Source organism: Rhyacophila brunnea, unplaced genomic scaffold, assembly GCF_057557595.1.
Source record: "Rhyacophila brunnea isolate RB1 unplaced genomic scaffold, BYU_Rbru_1.0 scaffold_15, whole genome shotgun sequence".
NCBI lineage: Eukaryota > Metazoa > Arthropoda > Insecta > Trichoptera > Rhyacophilidae > Rhyacophila > Rhyacophila brunnea.
Genome location: NW_028232806.1, coordinates 34,253,854 through 34,278,895, shown reverse-complemented (window position 1 = coordinate 34,278,895; position 25,042 = coordinate 34,253,854). Strand labels below are relative to the sequence as shown.

Genomic DNA, 25,042 nt, shown 5'->3' with positions numbered 1-25,042 from the left:
CATTGGATTACGTTCAGGGGGCCATGGGGGTCACCGGTGACCGGCAAAGAAGACCTGCCTTAGAGTTGTTCTACAGCGCCGGCGGGCACGCGCGCAGTGCATTTTTCGATACGCGGTGACCGGCATGGCCCTTCTGTATATTACTGCCACTTGGCCTGAAAATATGTCTTCCCAGTCACAAAATATAGGCTCACTAATGTAAAGAATGTACATAATGAAAAAAAAAGTTTTCCTTTTAAATTCTAAATGTGTTTTTATTGATATAAAAATAAAAATTAAATAGATTTTAAAAATGTAAGTTATAAAAAATATGTAAATAATAAAAAAATAGAACAACAAAAATGATTATAAGGTATGTATACGTATATTTCCAGTTTATGTGTATCCAGGTATTATACTACCCAATTTGAAAACTTTTATTCCGTATTTGTGCCTTTTCTGTTTATTTTACTATCTAAATCTAAATATAATTCCACCGCGAAATGGCACCATGCCCTCGTCAACACATATGGACAGGTGACCGGCGAAATGGCCGGCACGGCGCAATAGAATAAATTAACTTGTTGGCGCCGCGACGGACACATGTGGCCGGCACATCATAAAAACCAATATTTACGTAAAAAAATCATCAAAATGAAAAAAAAACATTATATTCTTTCATAACCTATCAAATAATACCTTAAAAACAAATAATCTTTTTTTAACTATTTTATGTAAAACTAGTTGGCGATCAATGTGTTAAGGTCCACACTCTGACTCACAACATAAATTGAAAAATAATGTGTATTTGCCAGACCCAGGATTCAAACCTGGGAGCCACGACGTTATAAGCCGACGCTTAAACTGCTCAGCCGTCTATACCTATTTGAAACAATTCGGTTGAACTGTCATTGCTTCGACAATCACCATTACGAACACTCGAGAGAAGAAACAACTTGATGATCGTTAGAGTATCTGCATTTAGTCATGGCGTTTCTGAGGTCATTTCAACAAGGGGATCTTTTAAGGTACCATGTACCATTCAATTTAGAAAATTTGAAAGGGTAACAATAATTTTTGAAAGTCATGTTATTATAAACATACCACACCACATAAGTGTGAAGTTCGATAGTTTTGATGGAAAATGACATAGTTAGAGCAACATCGAGCGAGAGAAAACGATGCAATAGGCTTCATTCATGTAAGAGCAGTCGGAAATATTAATGGTAACAATAATAAAATTTACCCTATGCAATTACTTATTATTCTAATTCCTAATTCTAATTCCAATTAATTATTTCAATTACTAATTAATTAGTAGAAGAAATCGCAATCTACGCAATTTAAAGGTTAAGTTGTTGCGCTATATCTAGATATCAAAAGGGACCCGTAAACGAACATCAAAAATTGCAGATTGCCGATAAAATTGTCAAAAAAATGATAAAACTGTTGCCCAGTTGCTGGGCAATGTATGACCCGTCATCAGTGTCGGCCAAGTGAGGCTGATGTATTTTGTGCCTACACGTGGCAACAACGGCCGGCAATGAAGTTTCTGCACCATATCTCGTCCTAAATAATCACATAAACAAATCTAAAATAAAATAAGGATTTGGATCGTTTCCTACGTAAGCAAACATGAAACAATAAATTAGTTATTGATAATTATTTATTTAAAAACTTTACAAAAATGACAAAAATTGACTTTTAGTAGGTATTTGTTAAATACAATTAGTGTGAAGAAAAAGAAAGTAGATACAGTTATGAAGAAAGCAACACTGATTACTATTATTATAATACTGCCAGTCACTCTTCGATTTTTGCCAAATGGAGATTCATACAGGCGTTAAATGTATTATTTATGCAGGGTCTTCAAATCTTCGATTGCTCACATTGTTCCAGATCCAGAAGTTTGTGCAGCTTTGATAATTGGCCTTTTCATATTTTGATCACTATATAGTTTGGCTTCCACGTTCCACAGTTCAAGACGTAAATAAACATCGTTAATAAACGTCAATACCCTGTGGTTTGTTCATTTATTCATTATACGTAGTGTGAATTGACGATTAGTAATAACACCATAATAATATTAATAACGACACGGCGATTAAATTATAATAATGTGTTGTCAAATCGGCTGTCACAATAATGTTTTTATTGTTGCTAGGGGTGAGGTCAAACAGAGATGCATACATGGAGCAGAGCGAGAATGAAATAGATTAATCTAGCAATTATTGCTATATTTTCGATTGCGTTCGATATTACATATATTGACCAACCATGTTGCCAGAGAGCATAGCCAATAGATGTAAAGTTTTGGCAATGTAGACTACTATTGTCGTGTTTTGGGGAACTATTAACGGCGACATAATTGCCGTAAAAAGCAGCTCGTTTACGGGCCCCTTTAGGATAAGTAAACATATTTTAAAACACATATTGTATAGCTAGTTTGTAATAACAACTTGATAGTGGTAATGAATTAATGTAGACAATATGTTAATTGCTTTTTAATTTAGTCTTTGTAAAAAATATTTTTTTAAAGATTTTTTCTACCAGTTATAATAAGGTGAAATGTTTTCAAATTACATAATAATATTTGTATGTATGTTCAATATAAGTAGAATGTTATATTCTCAAATCCTGCGAATTATTCGTTGAATAAAAAAAATAATTCATTAAATTATTAGCAAGTGCAAGTACGTTGAAACTGAAATTTGGAGATATTCTGAGGTCAGCAAGCAATTAAGGAAATTACCTATTATTGGTACCTACCTTGATTCAAACCACAAAAACCGATTGCCAAAATTAACGCATTTTGCACAAAATGCTTCAAATTTAGGTATATACTACTAGTTAATTTGGTCATAATTAGATAGGATGCACGTGGCTCAATTGGTAAAGCATATTGGCACGGTGAATACATCCAGTGAATACAGGTTCAAATCCTGCCAGGTGTCATATTTTTTTCAAAGATTTTTATTGTGAGAGGTATCAAATTATGTATATTCGAAAAGGATATCTGTTATTATTTCAAGCATAATTTTTAATTTAACAATATTGGTGTGTACTGAAATCTTAATTAGTTAGTGTGCCGCTAATTCCAATTGCTGCACCCATGATGGCCGCGCAGCTTAAGCGTCGGCCTATAGCGTCGTGGGTCCCAGGTTCGAATCCTGGGTCTGGCAAGTACACATATTGTTTTCCAATTTGTGTATGAGTCAGAGTATAGACCTAATAGGTTGAACATGTGGCTGACATCCATTTCTCGTAAAAACAAAATCGGTTGATACAAACCTCCATTCTGTGGAGGCCCATATGATCCTATTAGGATCGGACATGGTCAAAAGAAAAGAAGAATTCAATAAGGTTAAAAACACTGATCTAAATATTGATAGTTAATTTTACGATACAGTGAAACCCCGATTCTACGGTTTTCAAGGAACCCTAAAAAAAGATAGAATGCGAAATGAAAGAAGATAAAATGCGGGATAGATAAAAGATTTTGGTACTGTTCGGTTATCAGGAATACAGCGGAAAACACATTTTGAAAATACCCGATATACTGGATTATTTGTTAGTTTGGGTTAGTTTAGGTTAGGTTAGGTTGGGTTGGGTTAGGTTAGGTTAGGTTAAGTTAGGTTTGGTTAGGTTAACCTAACAAATAATCCTGTTTATCGGCTATTTTCAAAATATGTTTTCCGCTGTATTCCTGATAACCGAACAGTACCAAAATTTGAAAAAAAAAAACTCTATTTCTCCTGGATTTTTTTCGACGTTTTGAATTATTTTCAGTTTCTCAGCAGAGTTCTAGTTTTCTTGATGGGGGGCATTTTAGTTGCGACTTACAAAAATTCGTGATACGAGATGCAAGGCAAACAAAGTGACGCGACTGAAATGTCTGTACGTATCATAAACAATTCTACTAAAGCGAAATGAAAAATAGTCAACAAAAACGGTGAATCAGGATAATATTTGTGACGGGACCATAATATTTTGACGATAGATCGAGGAAAACGATAAATCGGGGAACGTTTAATGCGGGATTATTTAACATTGTTCTTATGGGTGTTTGGCGGGACTTTCAAAAATGAACGATCCGTGCGGGAAAACGATTCATGCAAGAACGGTAGATCGGGGTTCCACTGTACTTCTTTTAAGCTAGTAATACTACTGTCCGACAAGATCTAGGCAATAACCGGAAGTCGCTGGAGTCGAAGTGCGATTAACTAAATAGGAGGGGCTTGTTAGGTTCACAGTTTTAACACGTGGACAACTCGTCGATAACCGGAAGTCGTTGCAGTCAAGTGCAGTTAAAAACAGGAGGAGCTTATTAGTTCACAGTTTTAACACGTTGACAAGAACATCTTGTTCGACAGTAATGCGAGGTGTTTTAGGTTCAGGCAAATAAGCCCCACCCCATACTCGAGTGTGATTTGTTATAAATAAATCTGCAATATCATGATTGCAGATCACAATTCAATCGTTATCGTTGGTAGGCCTTCCCATAAATATTTGACATATCGACCCTTAATCGGCAGAACAACGTAAGCGACAATTCATAAATTTTACAGGAGAAGGTTTTTTTTAAATTATTTCCGTAATTAGTTCCAAAAATGAATTCTGTTAATGTGGTTAATAATAATTGGTTACTGCCTATACGGAAATTATAAAACAATTGCATTAGTGCTTTTAGTTTTCGAGATAGTGGCGGTAACGCTGTTTTGCTTATGTCTATGACACGATATTTTTTCCAGGCATGTCGCTTACGCTATTTGGCGTAGTCATTTTTATTTATAAATTTCATGCTAATTATCATCAAAGGGCATTACTAATTAAGTATTAAAATAAATAACATAAGCACCCATTTATTTTACGAAAGGGGACGTTGTTAAATAAATTAAAAATACTTTGACTTTTTAAATTAATATTTTTGCTTGTAGATACTTAATCACATATAGGTAAAATAAAAATAAATGATTGGTATTTTTAAGGTTTCGCTTATATTATCAATATTATCAGGTATTGTTATTTTTCAAAATGAAATAGGTACGTATCTACTCGTACATAATTAAATATGGGGACCTACTAATTATGATAAAATAAAATTGTAATCAACTATTCAGTTTTACAAAAAAATTATTGTCCCACATTTTTTAAGCAGTAATCGCTGTATTATCCTCATTCACATCTTCCTGATCGGATTCCGGTAAAGTATCTTCCACTGATAATCCATGTGGCAGTTTTATAAACTCATCCGTCATCTCTGAGGGATATTACATTTAACACAGAGACTTTTATACTGTTACTCGTTATACTGGATTTCCGATATTGGTGATTTAGCACTATACAGCAAGGGTGGCTGCGCTTAAAGCTTCACAGCACTTGATCGGGATCTGATGACATTTTCTAGGTCTAACAGTTTAGTCCTACTGTCACCAGAGTAGGTACAATATTTGGTAAGTTTTTTAAATTATGCCTTTCATAATTCACCAAATTTAATTTTGAACTTTGAAGGAATGCAAGTAGCAGCGAAAGATTTCCAGTCACGGAATTCTGCATATGACATGATGACCTAGCGTTGGAAATGATGGTGGGTCATTTTGATAGTGCCCAAACTACTATATAAATGACTCAATTGTCGCATGAATGGAATCGACCGGCATCGTAGTACGACCAGTGGGTCTATTCTATACTTATCGACCGCTAAAGTGATAGATAGATATTATCAAACTTAGGGTAGGTTTATATAAAAGTGTTAGTACTTATTGCAACAATTATAATCAACGTATTGTAATTGTTACAATAAGTGCTAATTCTATAATACAAACTTTGTATTCTATAATACAAAGTTTGATAATATTTATCACTTTATCACTTTAGCGGTCGATAAATACAGAATAGACCCACTGGTAATAGAAAATGTATTTCTATCAATTCAATGAAAGTTGAATTTTTCATAAAATAAGATAGCATACCCAGTGTTGCCCGGTTCTTATTCTGACCAATCACAGTATAATAATTCTTTGATTTTTTCCCGCATTGTCAGTCCTGTCCAAAGATTTGTGCATGATTGCTGAGATCTCATTACTGCCACGTTTACCATCAGTTTCACCCCATAAAAAGCAGTATCCATTATTTGTTCCACTTTCGTAGATACTTTCATTATAGTATGCGTATTTCGACTAGGGAGTGTTTAGCACCTTCTCGAGGTCAAAACTTGCGCACAAAATGTCATTGTGATTTTTACTTTTGGCCAGATCATTAAAGAACATCTCCTTGCATTTATCCTTTACGGTAAGGGGACATTTGTAAGTATCCGTTTCAATTAGCCGAAGTCTCTCGTCACCAGACATATTTGTTACTTTCTCGCAAAAAGAACACTATTATCTTTTTTGGTAGATGAAAACCCAAGTTGAACTTACTGTCTATTAAATACGTTTCTGAAAACATTCCGAATCACGACATTAGTGGATTCATTCAAAGAATCCAAATTTTCAGTATAAATTTTATACTTATACATTTTTAACATTTCAAAAATCTATAGGAAGATACTATTCTTCGTAGATTATTCCGACAGTAGTGAGATGTAACGGCGGGTAATTATTGTTTAATAAACTCTATTACCAGGTTTATTTTATCTCAGCCAGTTTTACTGGACGGCGCGAGCTTTGCTCCCAAATCGGTTTTCGCACAACTCACTACCAGACGGACCACCGAATAAACCGTATCGTAGCTTACACTATCAAATAACGTCGGTTACGTTGTTTTGCTCTACTTTATAATGCGATACAAGTTAAAACGCTAAAAGGCACAGACCCTAAAAAAATGTCACGCGATTGAGATCGGGCTCTAATATTTTTGTCACTTATGCGCTAGGTGATATTGAACAGTTCTCCATTTAAAACGCAATTTACCAAAAAGTGTCGCTTACGTTGTTCTGCCGATTAAAGGTCGATATGGATCGGATTACGCTTGTTGTCATATTATGATAAAGAAATAAAAACTCCTATAAATAAAATCGACTAGGGTGGGTGAATAACTAAAAAGTATTCCTCATAAAAAAGGTCTGTCATTACAAACTCTATCCTGAGGAGACCCTTATATTCCGCTTAGGAGCTAACGTGGTAATTTTATTTACTTATTTATTATTATAATATGTGCATGCCTATTGATTGGCTTGCCCTACAGTTTTGGACAAATAGGTATACAGTAAAACCTCGTTAATAAGAACACCGATAATTTGAAATTCGCCGTAATTCGAAATTTTCGCAAAAATAAAGTCCCTTGAACATTATTTTCATATAAAACCATACCTTTAATTCGAATTTCGTAATTCGAGAGTCCTGGCACATAAAAATAATCAATAAATCGTAATAAAGTACACTATTTCATGAGCTAGTCATAGACTTTTCGTAAAACATAAATTACTTATTTTAAGAAGGTAATAAAAATAATCCAGATATTTTACGACCCATTAACACACACAGAACCGGAAATTTGGTAGGCACATTTATGATCGTAAATGATATTAACGTAAATCAAAAAAAAAAAAATTCTAAATTTTTATATTTTTCCCCCATACATTTCATAATTCGTAATTCGAATTTTTTTTCGATTTTCAGTCCCTTGGAATTCGTATTTACGAGGTTTTACTGTATGTATTACAATTTCGCGAAATGACAAGCAATGTTGTGGGTACATACTATAAAAATAGTATGAGGCTTCGTATTGACCCTGTTTAAATGCGGTACTTTACTTAGATATGTCACTATACTGTTCAACGCTTATATTTTGCAATTTACCATTCTTGACCTTTACATGTCAGGCACGTAGGGGTTCCTTGAGATTTTATAAAATGTTAAAAGGGTTCCATTATTCAAAAAAGGTTCAGAACCATCCTAAGCACACATGAGTTTTTATTGGAATAATTTATTGTCAATGGGAAAAGTATCTGAGATCATCCAACATGTCATTTTCTTAATATAATTGTTTCAGTGTGCATTGTCTATGTTCCCCTTCATGTTCAGTTGTCTACACTCTTACCAAAAGGTAGAAATTGCTTATGACATAAGACATGCGAGGTATCAGATATGTTGACCAGCTCCATAACCAAGATTAATAAAAGTCAGTAGGTACTTTAAATATCTTACCTTGCACTCCTATCAGCATCTTTTCAATCCCAGCCTTGTAACAATCGAAGGCCTTCTGAAAGTCTCCCTTGGCTTCATTCCTGGCCCCGAGACTCAGCAGGTAGCCTGCCTCAAACACGTAGCTCTCCTGCAGTTCGGAAGACGATCCGAAAATGCTGTCCATGGAACAGGTGTCTAGTCGGCTCGAGCAACGACTAATGCTTCCCTTGCCAGACGTTGAATCCACGCAATCCTTGGAACCATCAGACGAGCTCTTTCCGCGGTGGGTATAATTCGTATTGGAAGACACTTTTGAAGATCCACTCGATACGATGCCGGGTAGTTTCGTCTTTTTTTTATTAGTGGAATTTCTTTCCGATATTGGCATATCTTTCGTGCTGGTGAAGAAACTGGATACGCTCTGCGATGAAGATATTGTCAGATCTGTTTCCGATTGTGATATCGAACCTCCATGGATAGCCGCAGAATCATTATTCTCCTGCCGTTTATCGGTGAATATGGCAGACGCTGAATCCAAGCCGCCCAAACTGTCCACCGACGAGTCGATACTAGTCTGAGACGATTCCATGACGCCCGATATTTTACTGTCGAATGAAATCAAATCGGGTAAATTTAATTTGTTGCTGATCTTTCGAAAGGCGGTGATCTGCGAGGAAGTCGACTGACTGGTGATGCTGTCGAGGTTTGGATTGTTCCTCATGACGGTGCCGGGGTCCTGCATGATGATGACCTCCGCCACGTTTTCAACAGTACCCGATGTAATGTCGCTTTGAGAACTGTTCTGAGATTTGTGACTTCGGTTGTAGGATTGCTTTCCGGTCGCCGATTGGTTGCAGTTGTTTCTGCAGACGACTGACCCGTCGAGGCTCGCAGTGTCCATCGTAGATACTGCAAAGTAAAAAATAAGCGTGGCTTAAGCGATGGACTATCACGCCGTGGGTCCCAGGTTTGAATCCAGGGTCTAGCAAGTACACATATTGTTTTTCAATTTGTGTGTGAATCAGGGTATGGACCTAATAGGTTGACCAAATGGCTGACATCCATTTCTCGTAAAAAAACAAAATCTGTTAATACAAACCTCTACTCTGTGGAGGCCCATATGATCCTATTAGGATCGGACATGGTCGGAAAAAATAATAGAATATAAAATATTGATTCGACACATGCAATATTACGCAACAGAAACATAATATTATTTTCTGTACAATTAGGCTGGCCGCGCACTAGGCAGCCACAATAAGCCAAAGACATTTGGCTGCCTAGTGCGTTCCCTTGAATACATTTTAATACAAATATGAAGATCATGTTGGCTTCCTATTGAGCAGCTAGGCTTAGTGTTCAAATCTTTCAAAATGAATTTTAAAATAAAAAAGTAAGTCACCATGAACCAGCCAGCTGAAGAGGTATTGTTTAACATAACACATTGTCTGACTTGGGGTCAAATTTCAAGGCAGAATCAAATTTTTCATTAGGGCCATACAAACAGAACAAATAATGTACAGCCCTGATTTTTGCCAAATGCTAGATTTGAGCCCGCACCCACGGTTTCCGAGACAGGCGCTCTACCACTACTCCACCATGGGTAACTAACAATGAACAGACAACAACCAACTACTAAATACACAATAGAACTCCAGTATAATATGCTGACAAACGAATTCCTATGTTAATAAAATTATACTTTTGGATGGTAATTCAAAAATAGAGAATTGGAAAAAATAAATTCTCAATATAAATATTTCTCTCTATATCTTTATGAAAATGTAATCTTAATATTTATAATTATTGACAGAAATACATATTTCTATTGTGAAGTGGTTGATATTCATGTCCCCACTATCCTTATCTTCAAACCAGTGTCAATAATACATTGATAGAATTTATCAGTTCTTAATGTCCATAAACTAGTGGTAGGTATTCAAAGTCTATAATTTCCAGAGGCATTGCAGGCTATTCGAACAATTTTATGATTCCAGATAACTAGTTTTGTGACCCACTATGCCACCTTCACCTATATAATTTTTTTTTTTTCCGACCATGTCCGATCCTAATAGGATCATATGGCCTCCACAGAATAGAGGTTTGTATTAACAGATTTTGTTTTTTTACGAGAAATGGATGTCAGCCACATGCTCAACCTATTAGGTCCATACCCTGACTCACACACAAATCGAAAAACAATATGTGAACTTGCCAGACCCAGGATTCGGACCTGGGACCCACAGCGTGATAGTCCAACGCTTAAGCCGGGCGGCCACCGTGGGCTAATATTATCTCAGATTAGCTATCGATTTCAAAAATAAATTCAAAATTTGAGAGAAATGAGGGTGACTGCAATGACGTCCTGTATCACGCTTCCTGCTTGAGAAAAGGCACATTATAAGCGGACGAAAAACTAAGAAATGAATAATAGACAATCTTTATAAGAATTCTGTGGATATTAACCAATTTTTCGACTGCAGTGCTACCGATTTATATACGTGTTTCAATGTGTACATCAGAGATTTAAAAAATTTTATGTATCCGTTTTTAACGGATATGAATGAATGAATTTAGGCTATAGCACCGTGGGTCCCAGGTTCGAATCCTGGGTCTGGCAAGTACACATATTGTTTTTCAATTAGTGTTTGAATCAAGAGTATGGACCTAATAGGTTGAGCAAGTGGCCGACATCCATTTCTCGTAAATACAAAATCTGTTGATACAAACCTCCACTCTGTGGAGGCCCATATGATCGTATTAGGATCGGACATGGTCGAAAGAAAAGATGAAAGAATTTACATAAAATTTGAGACTAAAAACAGCAGATTACGGTATTTTGCCTTGGTATCTGTGACTCCAATATTGCATGAGAAACATGTTGAACATGCTTACCCATCCAACAGAATGGTATTTTTTTATAAGCTAAGGGCTCCATGAAATGAAAAATTGAAAACCACTCCCATAAAATGTTGTGAGTAAAGGAAATAATCATTTTATAAATAGATCCCTACTGAGTAAATTAAAAGTGAAGTTTAAATAAATATCTAATATTACAGAGATAAGACATTGAGTGTTCCAGGAAAATTGTTCAAGTAGAGAAATAATTGTGTAAATATGATACAAGCAGACAAAAGTGCTATTAGCACAAAATAAATATGTAATTCAGTATCAAAAGGTAAATAATGACCATTTTAAGCTTTCGTGACATCTTGATGTGAATCTGTTCTCTGGTTAATCCAAGAGTTTGGACTACAACTAGAAGGAACCTTAGGAACTGTTTATGTTACAACAGTTGATGTGGTTCAAATGGTAGGACTCCTGTTCGGACTACTGTGATTATCGCTTATGTTTAGTGATTCACACTGTGCACTGTGCTTGCAAAATTTTTGTAGATATAAAAAAAATTCACACAAATGATTCATGTAATATAATATGATACATAAACAAAAAAATATTTTTTGCATTTAAATTAATTTTTCTGAGTTATTCACTGAGAAATATCATATTACTATTACATAATTACAACTGACTCATTTAGTCTAGGCACACTTAATCTACAAACATTCAATTACCATATTATGTCAACTGTGTCACTATTGGCAGTAAAATAGAAACATGAATGTTTTGTTTGAATAGTTTGTTGGCTTAGGACAATGGATCATTTACTGTCCTTAGACAGTGCTACACATTCAGAGTAATGATATTATATAGAGCACCTATTTTCGGCAAAATGAAGTCATGTTTCTTGCGTATAACGCACAGTAGAACCTCGATTTTATTATTATCAACTTAACTATGAAACGTTATACCATCGCGTTGCTTCTCAGTACGGCTACCAAATTTAAACATAACATAGTCAACAATATGTTCAACTAAAATAACTAAAAATAATTACCACTAATTTTATATTAATTTCAGCAATACGTGCACGCAGTTTTTAAATGAATGTCATCAGTCATATCCATATTTATTGGTGACGTTTTAAAAAAATATTTAATTCAGCCGTAGAAATTCTATCTTACTCCAACGCATAATGCGGAGCGCATAGTGGTTTTTGTTCAGGCCTTGGCGACACACTTACATGTCTTCTGTTTAATATAACTCATAATTGACTCAATGTGGAATGTCTGAAAATCATGACTGTATTCAGTTGAAATCGAATGCCGCTTATTTGACGCTTGCATTCTGATGGTGGTGCTTTACGGTAACGGTACAAAGACTCAGAGCAACCATAAATTGAGCTTCGATAACATAAATGTGTGCACATGATCTTCTGCGTATTGTCACAAAATTTTATCTAAATATAAATTATCTGTATAGGAATAAAAGCAAGAGTCTCACCGCTTGGCGAATCGACAGTGGAGAGGGAGTCTTCTTCGGAACTCTGGTACTCTAGGGGCCCTGTCACTTCTGTGGGAAGGAGTAGAGAGCTTCTGATGGCTTCGATGTTGCTCGACGCCATGTACTGGCCATCCAGGCCGGGGTCCGGGTAAGAGGACTGGAAAAAATAAAAAAAATGTAATCGTTATACTCCAATGCAAATTGAACACAATAAACAAAAAACAATAATGATGCCAAATGTTTTCAATCAAAAGTATTCAGTTATGCAGTCATGACATTATGGTTGTAGAATACACAGAATTATATTATTTTTTTGCATATGGTGATAATTTTTTATATTTTTAACCTAAACAGCTTTTCCTGAAATATCATTTTATATTATGCAAATTGTAAATGTAAGATTACATTTCCTGCTCCTTGATAAAAAGTATGTACATTGTGTTACTGGTCATTTTGATAAATAATTATTATTGCTCTACAATTTAAGTACATTATGAACAATCAAGTTACACATAAATATCCAAGGATTTTTTATAAAAGGACTGTTACATAATAATATTGCATATACATCAGTGGCGAACGGTGGAGGTAGGCTGTTAAGATCCGACATAAATAGTGCACACTAAACTTTGCCATTCATACTTATTTGTTTTCATTGAACTAATACTACAAATTGCAGATAATGTTGGTTAGTTTTTAAAATTCAATTAAACCCTGCGTAGACCAAGCTATAATAAATAATTATTGTCAAAAAATAGTCATCTACTATCTAAAATTATGCAATTCAATCACACATAACTTTGAATATTTTATAGATAGAATAATATTTTTTATCTATTATAGTTTGGTTCAGACAGGGCTTAATGAATTTAAAAAAAATGAACCAACAACAATAATTCGCACCGTGAGTGTAAAACCAAGGCATCTGCAAATTTTTGAATTTCGAGATTAAATGCAAAACAACTGCAAAAGTCGTGAACTTGATAATGTACAAGTAAGTAACTCAAAGAACATGCAATATAATGTAGATATAAACCAAATATTATGGTTTTTTTTTAAAACTCTATTTCTCCTAACAAAACGAAGACTTCAAACCCTAATACATATATCCAAAATTAGTCTTTTGCAGATACCTTGGTTTTACACTCACGGTGCAATATGCGTAATATGTATTCTTAATCCAGCGAAAACAAATAAGTATAAATGAAAAAGTGAACACAATTTTGTCAACGTGCACTATTGATGGCGGATCTTAACAGCCTACCTCCACCCTTCGCTGCTGATATACATAGTACTAAACTACATAGTACTAAACTTCATAGTACTAAACTTCATAGTACTAAAATCAATTAGAATTCAATGGTGTAGTACAAAACTGAAATCCATCAGAATTTAAATTCAAATTCCATTAAGGCTATATCTCAGTTGAGGCATGGTCTAAAAAGATTGTGGCTAGGCGATGCGCGGATTGCGGGTCACGGGTGCAAATGACGCATGCCGAACGAAATATAATTTGTCATATAAATCCAACATGCGTCCATTTAATGTTCAGTTTATTGTTCTATTAGTAACAATAATAATATATTCATTGACATGTTTTCTTTTTCAAGTAAATGGGTAACGTTTTTAGTCATCTTTACACGATTTAGGAATTAATACCCCCGTCGCCATCACGAAAAAAATTGACATATTCACACCTCGACATTCGCTCTCCGAATGCCAGCGAGTCCAAAATTTCATCGCGCCTATAGTTGAAAATTATTTGCCGTTTCACTGATATATCGTCTTAAGTACCTATTTGTCAGTTGGTTGACGTAGTTGACAATTTTTTAATATATATTTATTGGAGTGTGCGCGGTGAGTACCCGCGACGGAAGTGAAACTTTTTGTTTGGGTAGCACATTTTCATAACCTTCACGGAATTATTCGTCAACATCAAAATAGGCATAATATTATAATTAAGGCTTGTCTTTGATGCTTCAAATGCATGTAGTAATATGTAAATTTAAAACAGTTCAGCATCGATTTCTGTTCTGTTATTGCTGAAGATTCTAGTCGTGTGAGCATCGAGAAATTTACACTGTTGGCCGGTCGAGTCCAAATAAAACTCAAGCGGCAATTGAAATTTACAGTACCTATGTATTTACGGTACCTTGATAAGTAATATTGACTGCAATACAGAGTATCAGTATATGAGTACAACTGACCTGAAAGAACTTGACGAATTCGGTGCTGGTAAATAATGGGGGGTGAGCGGCGATGAAGTCTAGCAGTGCCAAGGCAGACTGCTTTCTATCCTCAATGACGGGGGCGTGGAAGCGCTTGAAGTAGCCCCAAGCGGTGAAGGCAGGGCAGGGGGAGGGGGTGGTGAGGTGCAGATCTTGGTGCATCTTCTTCATGCTCCGCTGCAGGCGCTGCAATTCACTGTAGCGCTTCCATACTGACACAGCCGTCACCGCCTCCGGAGAAGCTCGAGGAAACAGCTGCAAAACAAACGCATACCCCACATAGAGTGATCTGAATTGAGACTCGAATGGCACTCAATGGAGGGCTCTTCCGGATTCGTCTCACTCCGTATCCGGCAAATTAGTTTATTAATTAATAATAAATTATTAGTTTACAAATCCGCCACAAGCGCGTTTACTCACTCTACAACTACATGCGCGCGAGGCCGTCCATGGAAAATGGGTGTGTGTACTGACCCCGGTCAATTGTTTTAAATAATTCAATATGTTATACACACACTGACATCTTCTGTAATCATGGTGACATACTTAACCAAAGTCTTTATGATATACTACTTTTATTATACTATTTATATCATAAGGATTTATTTACCGGGTACCGCCATGTTAATACCTCTTGGCATTTGATAGGTTGAGCCAAAAATGAACTTCAACACTGAATGCAATTCTGCAGTGAAACAATGTTGCGCGAATTGGCGACTGATTTTCAAACTAAATGTGGATAATTTGGTATCGTTGTTCAAGGGTGACTCCATTCATGATGATTCTTTGAACTCCTTATCATTAAAGATTAGACGAGAGTGCAGCGTTTGATTTCCTAGTAATTATACTCGTCGGACCCAATCGGTGCCAATCTGGCGCCGCTGTTACAGTATGCAGGATACAATGACTATATTAATGGACGACGCACTCAATACAGTAGCTAGCAAGTAAATTCGCATGTATAGGTAGACGTCACGCAATTTCCATTATGCGATATCACGCATTGGGAATTTATAGCAATATGACCTTTATTGTAATGGCGTTAGAGCAGTGTTTCTAATGTCAACGTTCATTTGAGCAAACCCGTTCGAACCGAACCATTCGGCAGACCCAACAAAAAGCATCAGGAATTTATAGCAATGTCACCTTTATTGTAATGGCGTTAGAACAGATTATGCCATTCAGCAGACCCGGCAATTAAGTGAGTGTCATTTTCTTTTCCAGATGATTCGTCCATATTAATGTCATTGGCAGGACATGATGAAAATTTAACAGTTTTAATCATATTTTGATTTGACTGACTATTTATATTTTTTGTAGATATTGTGCAAACAATCATGATCAGTGACCCTGGGTAACCTAGAGTAGTACAAATTAAACAATATAAAATTAACATGATTTGTGGGTCAGAGTTTATTATTATCCGTTTGATAGGTGGATATTGGTGTACCTCCCTCCTGAGCTGATCATTTATTGTACCAATTTTAATTGCAGCGTTTTAAACTGACAGCAGTCTGCCAAAGTCTATACCTATATATTAAAAATCTCTTGCAAAGAAGAATAATTACTTGCTTACTGATATGTCCATAACTTGCCATCCTCCATGATATTGCCAGATGACCTTTTGACAGTATAATACTAAGTTTAGTTCTAAGTAAAATAGCCTATAAAAGAAAATCTGCTTGTATGTAATGTAAGCCATCCTTTTTAGACAGTATTGAATCTCCTCTCACCGCATTCATAAGTCAATACTGTGGCGGTTATTCATTTGACATAGTGCCTGTCACTTGCACAACCCCATTACAAGACTACAAATTGCCACCAGCAACAAAATTCTAAGCCACATCACCTGCCTGTGTTTTAGAATCAAGTCATGCTTTTAGTTTAAATTAACATTGTTAATTAAACATTGTCATAGCTCATCTACTGACAGTACCTAGCACTCACAATCAACGTCATTTTCACCTCCCAAAACTGCGAACGAACTATGCAGGTACGCAACTATCGGAAAATTCGCTGTTGGATCACGTTCGACACCGTTAGACTGTTATACTACCCAAATGTAGCCTATTAATGATTGTCGATCAAACTCACGAGCTTGAGCTCACCGGGTAAACTGAACCATTTGGAAAGAGTAAGGAATTTCATATACTTTGGCTCAAGAATCAATGACTCCGGTAGCCACAAAAAGGAAATTAGGAAAAGATTTCCAATGTTCTATGACTAATCTCACGAAAATATGAGCCGCTTAGTTGCCAAACCCGCTCTAGGCGATTTTTCAATAAAATTAGTTTTGAATGTACGTATGTGCTATGCTATATCAATAGGTCTACCAGCCTATCGAGATGGGAATTTTAAATTCCGTCCTGTTTCATCAAAAAATCAAAATGAATATTGACTTGAGTCACTAAATCCAATCCAGCTGTACAGCTTACTAAATCCGCTCTACATAGCCGAGCAATCGGACATCGCGATTCAAGACATGATTCTCAGCATACTTTTAAATCGCTACACAAATGTCACTATTAGCATCAACATCATCGTCAATGCACAAAACAGTTTTCTGTGATTTACTCGAAACTCAAAAAACCCTCCAGAACGCGTTTAGCGACTAAGCGACTCATATAGGAGAACTGCAGCATTACAAAATATACTAAAAAATAAGGTTCATTAAAATGCTAATATTTTCAATCTTTCTATATTCAATTTATTTTTTTATTTATTCAATTCAATTTATTTATTTTTTTAACATATTGTGGACATTACAAATTATAAGTTTAAGACGTTCACAACATGATATTTAGAAACAAAGATATATAAATATAACAGTGTTACATAAAAAAAGAGATATATCAGTAGATAAATTAGATAGGTACAAGGAAGTACACCGGATGAGTTAAGCAGACCCTATTTTAAGAATTTATAAAACAACATCCACCTAAACTCATTCTCACGTAGGTGGAATATATCAACACCCAAAGCAATTTCGTTGAACATAGTTATCGCTCTCCCAATTGGCATTACCAGTGGCAGGTTGGTTCTGCACCTTGGGAGAATAAACAACTGATGGTCTCTATTTCTAAGATAGTTATCAGGTACACACAGGTCAACACTGCCCAGAATGGCAGAGTTATCATTTATACCTCGTATAAATCGAAAAAAATACGTAGCTAAATAAAGATTTCTTCCAATTTGCAGACTGCAGTATGTAAGCATGCCTAAGAGAAAGTCAGTTGGATAAAGCCACGGATAGTATCCATACAACCTCAAGTAAAGGAGTCTCAAGAATTTCTTCTGAACCCTCTCCACCATAAGGCCATACTTCAACTGATGCGGTGCCCAAACAATAGACCCACTCTCAAGTCTGCTTCGAACTAAAGAATTAAATAATAGTTTTAATACCGTAACATCTGAAAAGACCCGGGAAGTACGCATGACGAAGCCCAACATTTTAAGCGCTTTGTTACAAATGGTAACTATATGGCTAATAAATGTCAGTTTACTCTCAAACGTAATGCCAATAACCCTTACAGGTGATATTCGTGACAGAACTCTGCCATGCATCGAGTATTGGAAAAACAACACTTTTGAGGCTCTGGTAAACGATACAAGATTGCATTTATCAATATTGAATTCTAGTTTGTTACGCCTGCCCCAATTTAATATATTATCTATATCAAGTTGGAGCTGACGACAATCGTCCAAGGTGACAACTTCCAAAAAGAGTTTCAAGTCATCAGCGAACAACAAAAATATTTTTTATTACCAATGCTATGTCATTTATTAAAATCGTGAACAGCAACGGCCCTAAGTTTGAGCCCTGGGGGACACCAGAAAATGTGTAAAAGGTCTGTGACTGATAAAGGCCGTACGATACGTATTGTTGACGGTTCCTAAAATAACTCCCGAATAGCTTCAAAAATCGATCCGACAATCCAATAAGTTGGAGTTTTTCCATCAGGATGTCATGACCGACCTTCTCAAATGCTTTCGAGAAGTCATTGTAAGAACAGTCAACCTGGTGGCCTCTATCCAGTGCCGATGACACATAATCGGTAAATACACATCGGGTTAGTTTCCGTTGATCGGCCTGCTCTAAATCCATGCTGTTCATTTATTATAAATGACTCAATTTTTGGAGAAATCATGTTGTGCATGATCATCTCAAGAACTTTTGCTTTTGCTGGTGCAGAGAGAGATATATAGTGTTGTAACCTGGACTCCCAAAGAATCAACGCGTATAAGAGATACGGTGCTGGCGGAAGATGATCAGCATTCTATGAACGGCCAGGAGCACAAATCTCTCAATAACTACCAGAAGAACTTGGCATCAAAGACAGCAAGAGATGCATTCTACAAAGATTCCAGCAGCCCGCAGAGGAAAATGACCGCTGATTGTGTCAAAGAGAGAAATTCACGAGGGTATACGCTTTCCAGATGGAGTGGCACATCAGGAAATTCAAGGAATCCTCAGTAATAAAACAAGGGATACATGAAAATACCCTAATATGCCAACTGTAGTTTTTATCAGAATAGAAAACACCAAATTCTCCTCACAACAAATTTAACCTTGAAGCATAGGTAAGGGTAAGGACCAACAAAGCATCTGTCAAAGAGTCAGTTTCAAGGATTAAACGTGGAAAGTCCTTCATATATTGAGAACCATGGTATGGTGCATTCGTGATGTCCACGCCCGCAAGTGCAGCGAAATGCAAAGCATGCAACACATATTTCCATGTAAGCCATATAGGGTAACTGCATTAGTCCCCGGACAGCTTCAGTATACGGACAGTTTTGTACAAATATAACGAAAATAAGCGAAGTATGAGAGTTTCATATGAAGGATGACTCACATATTGTGCCTGTATTGTTCCTTGACCAATAAAATGATATTTGTCACATACAAAGGAATTCATTATATAGTATTACATTAGTAGTGGTGCACATGCTGACTCGAACAAAAAAAATATTCGATTTCTTAAAAAATAATTAGTGAACGAAGGATACAAAAAGTACGTTAAAACTATGATTATTTCATTTATTCGCTTCAAAGATGTTTCATATTATTCAGTAATATGTTCTTGTATATTATTCAATGATAAAAATAATGAATTTTGTTAAATTTAGTTAAATATTTGGTGTCCGGCAACTAAAGTGCAAAATTTTATCTTTTTTTAGTTGTCGGACGCAGTGTCCGGGCACTGAATTTATAAGAGACATTGAGTATTTGTGTGTGTACAGTATCACATCGAGGCTTGCTTGGTTTCATACAAGTTAGAAAAGGACAAACATAGAATTGTAAATATTTTTAGTTTTCGGACACGATTTTATAATTTTGATCCTGCTGTCCGGCGACTAAAATTCAATATTGAATGACCGGACAAAGCTATTTTCTAATTAATTATTATGTATTTACACAATTATCTCCAATAGCTGGTACGAGTACGTCAAATGCAAGCACCAGTTCATCAAGTGTGAGCAATTTAACATTAAAATCTCATCTTTTTTACCCCAAACCTACTCAATTTGGGAGTAAAAATAGAATAATAAGACACTCTCAAAGCACCAAGCGCCATTTCTTCGGAAGCGTGGAGGAAGATCATAGAAGAAAAAGTGAAGGATGACAAAAGTACAGCAATTCATAAAAGATGAAAGGTCTTCCTTAGAAAAGAGAAGACAAATAAAAAAAGGAAAGCGAAAAAGGCGATTTGCCAAAATTGTTCTGATGAATTAGAAAGTGATGTTGAGGATGGTTTATTAAAGAACATTGGCTGTGATGGATGTGTTCGTTGGTTTCACCGTAAATGCACGACAATGTCTATGTTATCTTATAGTGAAGCATCACTAAAAGATTTTGTATGTAATTTTTGTTTAAACTTAGACCTAAATTAATATCTTTATCACCCGTATAATCACTCAGACACCCGTATTACGTTGAACCCCGGTTCCGGGTTTGTAGGTGTTTAGACATTAAGTCACATATCCAGGCTATTGGGTTGGGGGTATAGCACTGAAGCATTTTTTTCTCTGTAAAACTACTGAAGAGTGCTTGATTCAAGCATGGATTTTTTACACTTAGTTCTCTTTTATATTTATGATTGAAAATAGCACTTGAAAACATTTATTTTTCGTCAGAGAAGGGATTAGGATTAGTATTGAAATTTATTTTAGTGTGTTTGGAAATATAATTATGGTGACTGAAGTGTTGAACCTTTTTTAAATTATCAATGGCAATAATTTAGTTGCCAGCAGTTCTCAAGTATGTTTTTTTTTTGTAAGCCTGCTTTGCATATTATAGAACACAAACAAAAGTTACACAGTTTGAGATTTTTTGGATGTAATAAAAATTAATGTCAAAATTTGGTCAACTCACTTGAGATGTTTATTAGTTTTACCATTTGATTTATGAAGTTCAGTTTTTTATTTCATTTTGCTTTGCTCAATTTGCACTCAAAATTACTTCGATAAAACTATATGAAAGAAACACATTGAATAAATAAAAATATGTTTTTTTTCAAGTTAGCAGTTGCTTGAGTGCTCATTGTGAACTATTTCTGCTTTTATTACATCACTGTATTAACTAAAATTGTTTAAACGTGAAAAAAAAATTTTTTAACACCAAAACTTGTCTTATTTTCTATAAGAAATAATCTGTCCGACCACTAAAAATAGTACGTCCGGAAACTAAGATTGTGTGTCCGGAGACTAAAAAAACCAACCATTTTTCTTAACATGAGAAATATGATAGTAATTTACCTAAATATAGATTTTTAAAATATTTATAAACCAAAAGAATATATATGTAAACATTTATAAATCATAACATATTTTGTTTTCTTCTAAAAATGGAAAAGATAATCGAAAATAAGGTGAGAAAATAGTTAACTGTCCGGATACCAGTGCATTTACCCTACCTACATTATAATTTAATATCAATGTGACTCTATAAGATGAGGAAAATGGTGGCCTTTGCTGACTCTTGGGGTGACACCATGTAGCCATGGAATATCTAACACGTTGAAGAAGAAGACACTATTATGACATTTATCCTATTTTTACATGTGCATACATTCATAGTTTTGAGCAATTTATATTGTAGGTATGCCTTGTGGAAAAAGTAAAATAGCCCTACCCCAAATACCACTGGAAGCAGCCACTACAATATGACCACGGAACTGATTAATAAGATAAAAATGCAAAGTCAGTCACCATAGACCAAGACTTTGAAGCCGAATTTTATTTATGACTTAACGACAGTCAAGCCATAAAATGCTTGAAATAAAAAGCCTCCGGAATATCCTGTTAAATGTTAAATCCATGTTTTCGATATGTGATAAACGTTAATGCATAAAGAAGTAACGGTGCTTTTTACTGGTTCTCCGTCATCGTAATCTGTCAGTCGCCATTTTGAATTTTAGCTATCTTTTTGTCACCGAATTATAGTACGCGGTCCAAGCCATTATAGTATTTCGGCAAAAATTATAGGACGTGTCGAAAATGAAAGTTTTTTGTTTGTCACGGAGAATTGGAGAAATTCCGATGCTCTACTTAATTATAACACCTCTTACGACCGAAAAATGCTAACAACGGCCGCCGTCATTAACTGTCACATTAGTTTTTTAGAGTAGGTATACAACGCAAAATCACGTCCATAGACTAATATCGCACACTGAGATCTTATATTATTTATATAATAATACACCGTCCCTCGCTTCACACCCCTAACCAAACCGGCGAATTCAATTAATAAAAATTTTAAAAATTGTGGTATTTTTGACGTACTATACTTTTTTAATAGTACGCGGACGAAAATGTAACTTTTCGAATAGTACACGAACCAAAATGTACTATAATTATAGTTCGGTTGGCAACACTACGCTCACTGACAGATGACAGCGGCCGGTGGCGGAGAACCAGTAAAAAGACCCGAAGTAACTATTGAAAATAACATATTCTTTAACATGTACAATTTTATCACATATTTCTCCACCCTTTTAGAATTAAACCTTGTTCCTACCGAGCCCACAAGATAATGCATTTCCCATTATTTCTGTATTCCCAAACATAACTCATGAATCTATGCAAGCAATAATGAAAGTATTGATTGCATGTACGAATTATTCCATTTAAAACAGACAGGTAATGATGTACTTCGAAGCTCTTGAGGTGCATTGAATTTAAGTTCAATATTTCTACAAGCCTAACTTGAAAAATCCATGGCCATGCAGAATTGCCAAGGAATATTATGTAGGTATGGAAATCAATAAAGATCAATACACTAGTGACTAGTGCAACAAACCCTTATTTGCATTCTGCAATTATTGATGCTAATATAATATTAAAATCGATCATGTAAAGGTTCAATCAATGACATGGGAGAACCGGCAAATTAGCCGGTAGCAAGATGAAAATAATGGATAAAAAATTCGAACTCAGAATTTAGGTGAAAATATCAGTCATTTTGTAAGTATGATTCTTCTGGGTACAGGGACGGGAAGACATAATGCGCATTTTACAAAATATAACAAATACGCATAGTAAAAGAACTAAAGACACTCACGTATGATGTAATTTTATAAATTGTGAAGCCATTTTTGTGCTTCGATGTCGCGTCCGCTGTGAAATGTCGCACCCACTTGTCGTTTACATCGCCCATTTTAAGCTCGAAATTGGCTCAAATATTACTGCATCGGCATCACGGGACACATTTTACACGGTTGACTTGAACTAGGCATACCCATCACAAGTTAAGACGAAGCCAAACCGTTAAAACAAAAGCCGTCGTTCACTTCCGAGCCGATGACATTGTTTTGTTTTTTCATTTTTCATCTTCTTTTTCTTTTGTTATTGGCCAGTTCCAGTTTAATAATAGGTACTTAAAAAAATCCCATGATTTTTGCCAACAGGCAATATATTTTTGGTGCCTAATCTACTCTAATACAAAACAAAATAATCTAAGTTTCATATTACAGTGACCAAACACTAAAAAGAGTCTTGCAATTGTAAATAAATATAATACAAATGAAAACAAAATAATAAAAAGAGTCTTTAAATAGAATATTAAAATTAAACGTTGTTTTATAAAAATCTACTAATAAAATTCTCTATTTAAATTATTGATCTCAATTCTAAGATTGTAGGACTCTTTTGTCATAAAGATTTGAGAATAATTGTTTATGAGATAATTTAACTTATTTCCAATGAGAAGGCATACAACATAATAATTATTATCATTGTTGCATAATTAGCTGAATTCAAAGAGATTGGGGAGGCAACTCTTTGGCTGAATTAAATTTATTTAGGTATAATCAAAAATCAAAAAACACTAAAATAATATGAAGATTTTATAGTGCAATTTTGTATTATTTATAAGTCAAAATAAAGTTCATTTATTTTGATTTCTATGTTTTTGCTCAAAAATTAAAACATTGAGAAGAAAACTGCTTTCTTTTATTTGATAACTGCTTTAATTTATTACCGCCTAACCGGCTAATTCTGATGAAATAAGGAAAATAATTAGATGAATAGTAGGTAATCTGATATGTTCATACCAGAGTTGAGTTAGAACACACAAATATTAATTGAAAGGTTCGGTTCTAGTTGAAAAATCGACTGGGGTTTGATTCCACTGTTTTAAAACCCACCTTCCTCAAAGACTACATTGATTACTGCTAAGTTCTTCACCCTCTTATCGGTGCACAGGTCAAGCACAAAGTTGCTCCACTTCTATCGGTCCATCACCATATCTCACACCCCCTGCCATGTGAAACCTGCTGCAACAATTCCATCTCCATTGCCAACTCTCCCTCACCAATGATACTAGTTACACTTAAACTTGCCCTTGCGATGGCCAAGTAATAATGTGATGTCTTATAATGTCATGGGTCTTAGATTCGAATAGGTCTGGCATAGTCTGGCAAATTTACACGTTGTTTTTTCAATGTGTGTTTGGACCCAGAGCATGGACCTAATAAGTTAGGTAAGTGGTTAACATCCATTTCTCATTAAAAAAACTGCCAAGATACCTCTTCGTTAGGCGGCAAAATATCACTTATTATTATTAAGGTTATACTTCAGCTGGGGCACGGTCTAAAACGATCGTGACTACGCGACGCAAAGATTGTGCAAATGACGCTTGCAGAGCAAAACATAATTTATCATAAAAATTCAACATGCGTCCATTTAATGTTATGTTTATTGTTCTATTAGTAATAATAATAATATATTCATTGACATGTTTTCTTTTTCAAGTAAATGGGTAACGTTTTTAGTCATCTTTACACGATTTAAGAATTAATACCCCCGACGCCATCACAAAACAAATTGACGTGTTCAGAGCTCGACTATTAATAAACAGTGGTGAAG

At 35.2% G+C, this 25,042-nt stretch overlaps 1 protein-coding gene across 1 annotated transcript in view; it reads right to left on the bottom strand.

Moving 5' to 3' along the window:
* The window catches only part of LOC147075258 (uncharacterized), a 55,458-nt gene extending 31,948 nt beyond the window's left edge, over positions 1 to 23,510 (bottom strand). The window contains exons 1-4 of the mRNA XM_085943322.1: positions 23,238 to 23,510; positions 14,657 to 14,932; positions 12,450 to 12,606; positions 8,127 to 9,014 (exon numbers count right to left, since the gene is read on the bottom strand). Coding sequence (XP_085799448.1) covers positions 8,127 to 9,014; positions 12,450 to 12,606; positions 14,657 to 14,932; positions 23,238 to 23,333 — 1,417 coding nt within the window. The 5' untranslated portion in view covers positions 23,334 to 23,510. The remainder of the gene's footprint in view (positions 1 to 8,126; positions 9,015 to 12,449; positions 12,607 to 14,656; positions 14,933 to 23,237) is intronic.
* Positions 23,511 to 25,042: the final 1,532 nt, after the last annotated feature.